Source organism: Tupaia chinensis, unplaced genomic scaffold (genome assembly GCF_000334495.1).
Source record: "Tupaia chinensis unplaced genomic scaffold, TupChi_1.0 Scaffold144276_1, whole genome shotgun sequence".
Taxonomy (NCBI): Eukaryota; Metazoa; Chordata; class Mammalia; order Scandentia; family Tupaiidae; genus Tupaia; species Tupaia belangeri.
The window spans coordinates 965,181-975,392 of NW_006204133.1; the positions used below are offsets into that span (position 1 = coordinate 965,181).

The 10,212-nt window shown below is 47.6% G+C and overlaps 1 protein-coding gene across 1 annotated transcript in view; it reads left to right on the forward strand.

Moving 5' to 3' along the window:
* The window catches only part of FER1L5 (fer-1 like family member 5), a 71,411-nt gene that overhangs the window by 11,035 nt on the left and 50,164 nt on the right, over nt 1-10,212 (forward strand). Inside the window, exons 7-9 of the mRNA XM_006166563.3 lie at nt 578-706; nt 2,506-2,568; nt 3,333-3,383. Of these exons, the coding sequence (XP_006166625.1) occupies nt 578-706; nt 2,506-2,568; nt 3,333-3,383 (243 nt within the window). The remainder of the gene's footprint in view (nt 1-577; nt 707-2,505; nt 2,569-3,332; nt 3,384-10,212) is intronic.

Genomic DNA, 10,212 nt, shown 5'->3' on the forward strand with positions numbered 1-10,212 from the left:
GAGACTTGAACCGTGGTCAACTACGTGGGAGTCCAGCGACATAGCCATTACACTAACTGCTGGTCCCTAACCTAAATCATTTTTAAAAAGCCCCACTCCTTACAGCGACTACCCAACCCCTCCTTACCGTGTCTAGCTCCTCCCAGCCTCCTCTCCATGGTTCTCTCTCTACCCCAATACCTAGACTGTTTCTTATCAGAGCAATTTTGTTCTTTTTTTTTTTTTTTTTTGAGAAAGATTTTTGCAATAGGGTACTGTTGCAATGTGCTCACTGGAGAAACAGACAGAGGAGAGAGACAGAGAGACAGAAAGTGAGAATTCACCCCTTGGGAAGATGACCATGCCACACTCCCCTCTCCTCCATTCTCCTCTTGGGATTTTGAGCATGCATGCATGCGCCTGGTGTGTCTCAAGCCGCCAGGTCTGGGACTCGAAACGTGGTTGGCCATGTGGGAGTCTAGCGCCTTAACCACCATGCCACCTGCTGGCCCCCGATTTTGTTCTTGAGATAAGAGTTCCTATTGCAGAAGGAGAGCCTCGGCCTGCAGTGTTGGGTCCCTCGTGTTCTCCACCGTAGGTTCGGGTAAAGGTGTTCGAAGCCCGACAGCTGATGGGCAACAACATCCAGCCCGTGGTGAAGGTGACCATTGGGGGCCAGGAGCAGCACACACGGCTCAAGATGGGAAACAACCCTTTCTTCAATGAGGTGCGCAGAACGGGACACAAGTGGGCAGCCCGGGGTGTGTGGTCCTGCAGGCAGCTGGGAGGTTCGCGTCTTGACTACACGGTTCTCATGGATTTATTCCACGAGTACTATGAGTGCCACGCACGGCGCCGACACTGGGAATACACAGGAAGTTCAGAGTCCTACAGTAGAGGGGCTGGTGGTCTGCCAGGGGCACCCCATGAGACCCCATAAACAAGCACCATGGAGCAGGTGGGCCTGACGGGTCTAGGGGCACAGTGGATGGAGCTGTCCACGGTGGGTCCAAAGAGCAGCCTCGTGTCTGACACACAGCAGGTGCTCCCTACACACTTGTTGAATTCATTGGTGAATAGAAAAACTAATAAAAAAACAAAAGCACAGGGAGGGGCCAGCAGATGGCATAGAGGTTCTATCACTGGACTCCGACACAGCCGACTGCAGTTCTAGTCCCAGCCCCGGTGGCTTCAAAATCACGCTGGGGGAGACCACCAGATGAGGTAATGGTTATGCCACTGGCCTCCCACATAGTTGACCGAGGTTTGAGTCCTGACCCAGCAGCTTTAAACTCATGCCGGGCACATGTACATGTGTGCCCAGGATTCCAAGAGGAGACTGGAGGAGCAGAGACTGTGGCGTGGCCATCTCCCTGGGGGGTGATTTCTTGCTTTCTGTCTCTCTCTGTCTCTCCAGCGAGCACATGCACCCTATAGCAAAAACCTTTCTTTAAAAAAAAAAAAACTCAGGGGAACCAGCAGTTAGCGTAATGGCTGTGTCGCTGGACTCCCACGTAGTCGACCGCGGTTCACGTCTAGGACCCGGTGGCTTAAATCTCACGCCGGGCGCATGTGCGTGCGTGCCCAGGATCCCGAGAGGAGAATGGAGGAGAAGGGATTGCGGCGTGACCATCCCCCCCGGGGGGGGATTTCTCGCTTTCTGTCTCTATGTCTCTGTCTGTCTGGCGAGCGCACACGCCCTATAGCGAAAACCTCTCCAAAAAAAAAAAAAAAAGTCACACACTGGGCACGTGTGCAAGAGTGCTGAAGATCCTAGGAGAATGGAGGAGAGGGATTGCAGCATAGCCCACGGCATGGCTCACTTTCCCTCTCACTGTCTCTGTCTCTGTCTCTCTCTCCCTGGCGATTGCACATGCACTAAGGCAAAATCTTTAAAAAAAAAAAAAAAGATGAAAGCACAGTGAATTTAGGAGGAGTGAGTAACGAGCTGGGAGAAGTTGCATAGGACTCAGAAAAGGTTCCATAAAACTACCAGGGAAGAAAAGACAGGGTGGGGAAAGATCATTTATGAAAACGGAACGTGAGCTCATAGGCCTGGAAGTAGGCCTCCGTGTGGCTTGTGGGCAGAACTATAGACGTGGGTGTGGCTAGCGAGGAGCCTCTCATGCGGCCTGGGGTCCTGTCATGAAGGCACTCAGGAGGTGGAGAACTAAGGCAGGAGGGTGCCAGTCCGAGGTCTGCATTTGGGAAAGGAGGCCCTGGCTGCCCCAGGGAGAGTGGGTGGAGCTAATCGCAGGGCAATCTAGAAGGACCGAAGGCTCGAAGCTCCACCCTGGGACAGCCAGCTGGTCCTTGAGCTGCTAGTTTCTCTAGGACAGCAAAGCCTCTCTGGGAGCCGGGCAGATTTCTTCCGTAGGCATACGAGCGTGGCACTAGGCTGAAAATCACTGGCTGGACCAAGCTGGGGCAAGAAGTCGTTATTCGGAGGTGACAGGTTGAGTGGGTCTTTGGGTAAAGTGGCAGAGGAGACATCATCTACCCCTACACCAATTCTCTCCATCGCAGACCTTCTTCCAGAATTTCCATGAGGTTCCTGCAAAGTTCTTTGATGAGGTCATCTCAATCCAGGTGAGGACCAGTCTGGGTCCCCAGAAGGGTGGATCCACTTTTCTTTCCCATGTCTGGACTGGGAAGCGTTTCAGCCCCCAGCCCTCACCTCAGATCCAGGGTCGCTTAGGATTGTCTTTCTGACCTCAAGGTAGTGTCTCCATCTTTTTCACTTCCTGGCAACCCAGAGTCCCCATTCATTCATCCACTCATTCAAAACATGCCACGGATTGCGGATCGCCGACTGCCAGGTGCTGCCCCAGGCGCTGAGGTAAACCCGAGGTGAACAGAGCAGCCTTCCCAGGCGCCAGGATCCTCATGCGCCCAAAGGTCCCTGTGTGGAGTCCTCTATTTCCCATCCAGAGGGAGCTGGCACCGAGGGTGACCATGTGTTTATCAAGTGTCTACTGAGTGCCCACACAGGGCTGAGGTGAGCAGGGAGGACTCCCCTGGAAGAGATCCCGTGTTCCTGGGAGCACAGACCCATAGGAGAGGACCAGAAGAGCGTGTGATGGCGAAGGCTGACTGCTGCACCTGTCTTTGTGCCGGCCTCGGGTTTCTGCCCAAGGCCCTCGTCAGCACAGTGGTCCTGAAAACCTGAGCCTTACAGGGGCCTATGAAAGCAAGATGAGAACAACTAAGTGCACGTGTCAGCCGTGAGGAAGCCTTCAGTGCATCCTGGGGGCTCTTAGCTACGCCCTTACCATTCCTCCCACCAGGAGGGGGGGGGGAGGGGGGGATTGGAGTTGGGAATCACTGAGAGCTTTCTGGAAACTTCCTTGCAGGTGATGAACTCCTCGGCAATGCGATATAAAGCAGAGATCGGGAGATTCCAAGTGAGCCCTGCGCGAAAGAGGAGGTTTGGGAAGCAGTTACAGGGACCCATGGTGGACTCCCTGCTCTAGGGTAGGGGAGAGGACTTGGATTTCCACACAGAATGTCCAGACGTGGGGGCTGGCAGGTGGCGTAGAGGTTAAGGCGCTGGACTCCCCACAGGGCTGACCACAGTTCGCGTGCTGAATCTGGCGGCTTGCTTTCTCACTTTCCTTTTCTGTCTCTCTCTGGTGAATGCATGTGCACTATAGCAAACGAAATAATAACAAATCATAAAATTAAATAAATAATAATTTTTAAAAGATTCTTTAAAAAGTTAAAAAATAAAGAAATATCCAGACGTGGATTCACCTACCGAACTGGTGACGTACAGAAGTTATTCTGAGCCTCCACCTCCTCCTCTGTAAAACGGTGACAGGACCTAAGCCCCAGGTCACTGTGAGGTATGAAACATCCATGGACGTGTTAGGCGCCGTGTCAGATTCCCCACACCCGTAACACTGTGGACACAGCTCAAATCACTGCCTCTGGAAAGTGGAAGCCGAGGATTCAAAAATGCCAAACGAGGTGCTGGAGACACCCAGAGGAAGTTTGCTGCCTGTGAGGACAGAGCGAAAAGCTGAGGAACGAGGCGTTTACACAGTCATGACGGGATAAACTGAGGTTTTCCAAATTCAGGAGACAGGGAAGTAAGGGGATGCTAGAGTAAATACAGCATGCTGGGGCCAGGGGGTGGCATGGTGGCTAAGGTACTGAACTCCCACGCGATCGACCGTGGCTCAAGTCCCAGACCCTGTGATTTGGAAATCATGCCGGGTGTGTGTGCATGCGCGCCCAAAATCCCAAGAGAAGATGGAGAAGAGGGGATTGTGGCATTGGCCATCAGCCCTGGGGAAGGGTGATTTCTCACTTTGCCTCTCACTGTCTCTCTCTCTCTCTTTCTCTAGTGACTAAAACCAAATAAATAAATACAGGATGCCCAGTTACATTTGAGTCTTAGATAAATTAGGCTGGCTCCATGGTCTGGTGGTTAAGATACCTGGACCTCATATGGTCTACACCCCAGTTCAAGTTCCAGACCTGGCAGCTTAATGGACGTGCCACGTATATGTGTGTGCATGCCCAAAGTCCCAACAGGACGAAAGATGCTGCCTTTCTGTCTCTCCATCTCTCTCTGGTGAGCGCACTTGCCCTCTAACAAAAATCAAATTTAAAAAAAAAAAAAAACTTGATAAATGTTTTTGAAATATAAGTTTGTTCCAGAGATTGCATGACTTCTTGCCAAATGTTGATATATGTGTGCTAAAAATGGAGTTATTGTTTATCTGAAATTCAAACTTGAGTGGGCATCCTTTATATTTATTTGTTAAATCTGACAACCTTAGGGAAAGGACACCACTATTGGGAAAAGCAAATTTAGGACAAATCAAAGTTAGGTTTCTGGGATCAGCAGATGGCTTTGAGGTTAAGGTGTCTGGCTCTCACATGGCCAACTGCGTGGTTCAAGTCCCAGACCTGGCAGTTTGAAAAAATACACCAAGTACCTGTGTGTGTGCCCGTAATCCTTAGAGGAGAATGGAGAAGAAGGAATTGTGACCGTCTCCCTTGGGGGCGTGCTTTCTCACTTTCCCTCTGTCTCTAGCGAGCACATGTGCCCTATAGCACCAAAAACAAAACAAAACAAAACAAAATAAGTGTTCTTTGTCACTACTTACAGCAGTCACATAGACAGTCATAACCTGCCCGTCCCTCACCTCACCCTCAGAAAAGGCCATACAAGTTTAGCGATTGAGACTGTAGAGAGTTTAAGTGGCAGGAGGGCGAAAATGCTGTGCTGTTGACAACTTCCACTGCACGATTTCCAGACAACGATCTACGATATGAAGTATTGAAGTAAGGATAGAGGTCAGAGAAAACCTGAACTTAATTGAAATTTTTTTGGTTAAATTTATTTCTTCCATGAGTGAGAGAAACAGACAATACCCTCAACAGGTTCCAGCCCTACAACCCACCCCTGGCCAGCCCTGGGTCATGGGCACGTGCTTGCCCAGTGGCCTCAGGGAGGTCTCAGGACACGAACCGGGAACCTTCTCATGCAGGTCAGCCTAGCAGAACATTGTGTTTCACCGCTATGGCACTATCTGCCTCCTATATTTTTTATTAAAATAATTCTTTAAATAATTATTTTATTTTTACATTGTTTCTTTCTTTTAATTAGACCAGAGAGGGACAGAGTGAAAGCGAAACAGTGAGAGATTAAGAGAAAGAGATGGAAAGCGAGAAGGCAAGTCACCAGGTCCAGGACTTGAACCACGGTCAGCCATGTGGGAGTCCAGCACCGTTAACCAACACACCACCTGCTGGCTCTATGCCTCCTACATTTTTAAAAAAGATTTTAATTTTTTAAAAATTTAACTTTATTTATTTATTTATTTATTTATTTTAATTTGACCAGAGGGGGGAGAGAGAGAGAAAGTGAGAAAGCAAGCCAAGCCACTGGGTTCAGAACTCAAACCATGGTTGGCCATGTGGGAGTCTACCACCCTTAACCATCATGCCACTTGCCACCCCCCTCACATTTTTACATGTTACGTTTTATTTTGGAAAATTTCAAACATACATAAAAGTAGAGAAAATAGATTCATGAACCCTCACATTCTTATCACTCAACTTCACCAATTAATTTTTTTTTAATTTTATTTATTTTCTTTTTGAGAGGTTTTTGCTATAGGGCGCATACACTCGCCAGTAAGACAGAGACAGAGACAGAAAGCGAGAAATCACTCTCCAGAGGGAATGGCCATGCCGCAATCCCTTCTCCTCCATTCTCCTCTTGGGATCTTGGGCATGCACGCACATGTGCCCGGCATAAGTTTAAGCCGCTGGGTCCAGGACTCGAACCGCAGTCGACTACATGGGAGTCCAGTGACATAGCCATTATGCTAACTGCTGGTCCCACCAATTAATTTTTGATATGTTTATACTCAGCCCACTTCACCTTTCCCGTGGATTATTACCGTTGTTATTATTTAAGCTTTTTCCCATAGGGGCCAGTAGATGGTGTGGTGGTTAAAGGCACTGGATTCCCACATGGGCAACTATGGTTCGAGTCCTGAACCTGGTGGCTTTCTCTCTCTCTCACTCTCCCTCTCTGATCAAATTAAAATTTAAAAATGTATAAATAAAGTTAAATAAAATAATTCTTTAAAAAAAAAGATTTTTCCCATAGGGCATGTGTGATCACTGGAAAAAGAGAGACAGAAAGACAAAGAAAGTGAAAAATCACCTCTCAGGGGGATGGCCTTGCTGTAATTCCCTTCCCTCCATTCTCCTTTGGGGACCTTGAACACACACACACATGTGTGCTTGGCATGTTTCTCAAGTTGCCAGGTCTGAGACTCAAGCCTCAGAGTCAGCCGTGTAGGATCCACTGCCTTAACCACCAGACCACCTGTTGCTCCCACAATGGATTGCTTTAAACTAAATTTTGCATCATTATTTTATCTTTAAACATTTCAGTATGTATTGCTAAAAGATTTTAGAGCTACATCCTCAATACAATGATCACATCTAAAAACCTTTATCATTCCTATACAGAATTATCTGATCAGAGAGAGACAGTGAGAAAAGCAAGAAATCACTTCCTGGGGGAATGGCAACACCACAATCCCTTCTTCTCCATTCTCCTGGGATTTGGGGCAGGCATACACCTGTGCCCAGTGTGATTTTCAAGCTGTTGGGTCTGGGACTGTGTGGTCCGCCATATGAGCGTTTGGCACCTTCACCACCATGCTACCTGCTGGCCCCTACAAATTTCTTCTAAAGTTTGTTCAAATCAGAATCCAAATCAGGTCCATTGGTTGTGGTTGGATGGTTAACATGCACTTTAGGTCCCTTACTCTGTTGTTGGTCTTCTCTGCTTTTATTTTTCAAACTTGCAATGTATTTGTTAAGGAAACTAGAGTAGAACTTTCTCCAGTCTGGATTTTACAGATTGCATCTCCAGGGGATCATTGCGCATCCCCACCCACCCTCCACCGGCCCCCTTCATCTTCACCTCCTACTGTATTTCCCCATTCAGTTGCTTGGCAACTTGGGCCAATTATCTGGCAGACTGCCTTCAGCAGGCAGCACAGAATGCTGTGTTGGTCTCTCTTTTTATGTTGTTAATGGACAACTCTTGTGATCATGGGCCTGGATTTATTGCTTCATTAGGGTGATTAAATGACTTTTGTTTTGTTACCACTCTGTTGAGTTACCATTGACATACAATGAATTGTACATATTTAAAAGGTACCATGTGATATGCTTTAAAATACGTAAACATGGGCGGGTTTGTAGCCTAGCGGTAGAGGAAGCCAGATCCCACATGGCTAACCATGGTGAATCCCCACCTCTGGGGTTTGAAAAACACACCAGGTATGTGTGCATGCATGGAGAAATAGAAGGGATTGTGGCATGGCCATGCCCCCTCGAGGGATGCTTTCTCCCTTTCTCGCGCTGTCTCCAGTGAGTGCACACACCCTCTGGCAATAAAAAAATCTCCAGTGAGCGCACACACCCTCTGGCAATAAAAAAATAAAATAAAATCTATACCCACTGGTACATATTATCACTACCAAGATAACGAACACGTCTACCACATCTGTCACGGACCCTAAGTTACCTCTTACCCCTTTGGGATGTCTTTTTCTCACTCCTACCTCACCCTCTCTCATCCTCAGGAAATCACTAACCCGCTTTTTGTTTCCTCAGATGATTCGCATGTCCTACAGTTTCACATAAATGGATACATACAGTATGTGCGCCTTTTTATTCAAATATGCGGGCGAGCACGAGCGTGAGCGAGAAAGAGAAAGCACTCTCATGGCATGGTCAGGCCGCCATCTCTCTCCTTCTCTATCCCATCAGGATCTGGGGCCTGCACACACATGCACCTGTGTGTTTTCCAAGTTGCCAGGGCCGGGATTCAGACCGCAGTCGGCCACATGGGATCCAGCTCCTGATGCACACGGCACCCCAGCCACTGCACTCCGGGGCAGGCCCGGTATGTACCATTGTTGGTCTGGCTTCTTGCACTCGGCATAATTATTTTGAGAGTTAGCCAAGCTGTTGCATGCCTCAAGAGTTTGTTTCTTGTCATCACGGAGTATATTCTGTTGTATGGATGTATCACAGTTTGCTTATTCATCTGTTGAAGAACATTTAGATTACTTCCAGTTTGGGGCTATTATAGTGAAGCTACTGTAAACACTTGTGTGCAAACTTTAGCATAGACAGCAAGTTTTCTTGGGGAGCAGCAGGTGGCTCCGTGGCTAAGGTGCTGGACTCCCACATGGCCCACTGTTAGTTTTAAGTCCTGGATCTGGTGGCTTGAAAATCACACTGGGCTCATGTGCATGTGTGCCCAAAGTCTCAGGAAGAGAATGGAGGAGAATGTGCTTGCATGTGGTCGTTTTCCCTAGGGAAGAATGGAGGAGAAACTCCTAAGGGGTGATTTTTCACTTACCTCTTCTTTCTCTGTCTCTCTCCATTGAGTGCATGTGCCTTATGGGAAAAAAAAAAAAAACAAAACTAAATTAAACTAAAAAACAGTGCTTGGAGCCAATGGGTGATATGGTGGTTAAAGTGCTGGACTCCCATGTGGCCAACTGTGGCTCAAGTCCTGGAGCGGCAGCTTGCTTTCTCACTTTCCCTCTCTCTCCCTCTCTCTCTGTTTCTCTCTCTGGTGAACGCATGTGTCCTACAGTACATTTAAAAAATAATAATAATAAATAAAATTAATTGATACAATTATTCTAAAAATTAAAAAGTTCTCTTGGGGGAGCAGCAGATGGCATAATGGTTACATTACTGGACTCTCCTATGTAGTCACTTGCAGTTCGAGTCCCAGGTCTAGCAGCTTAAAACTCACACCAGGTGCGTGTGCATGCATGCCCAAAATCCCAAGAGGAGAAGGGAAGAGAAGCAATTGTGGCGTGGCCATTCCCCCTGGAGAGTTATTTCCTGCTTTCTGTCTCTCTATCTCTCTGTCACTCCAGTGAGCACACACCCCCTAGAGAAAAAACATCCTCTCTTAAAAAACAAAAGTTCTCTTGGATGGGCCAGCAGGTGGTGTGGAGGTTAAAGCAGCTGGATTCCACATGGCCAACAGCCCAGTTTGAGTCCTGGACCCAGCAGCTTGTAAAACACACTGGGTATATGTGTGTGCATGCTCAAAGTCCCAAGAGGAGAATGGAGAAGGGATTGTGTGTGGCCACCCACCCTTGGGGGGGGTGACTTCTCATTTTTCCTCTCTCTCTGTCTCTCTCAGAGAGCACACGTGCCCTACAGCCACACTAAAAGAAAAAACAAGTTCTCTTGGGTAAATGTGTAGAAGTAAAATGACTAGGTCTTATGAGAGGCATATTTTAACTTTCAAAGATAATGCCCAGCAGTGCTTTCTCCAAAATTCAAAAGAGATTTTTCACTCCTTCACTTGTCCGTCAGCTGCTCCACATCCTCCTTAGTACCTGATACAGTCTGTCTTTCATTTCAGCCCTCTTAACGGTGCGTGGTAGTATCCCAGGGTGATTTTAATTTATGCCTCCCTGGTGATTAACGATGTTGAGCCTGTTGCCATGTGCTTGTCATCCTTGGTGAAATGTCCGTTCAAGTCTTTTGCTCCTTTTCACTGGGTTGTTCATTTTCTTATTACTGATATATGATTTGTAAATGTTTTATTCCTGTATATGACCACCCTTGCATTTTCTTTTCCTTTTTTTTTTTTTTTAAGGTTTTTGCAACAGTGCATATAGGCTCACTGGGGAGAGAGAGAGAGAGAGAGAGAGA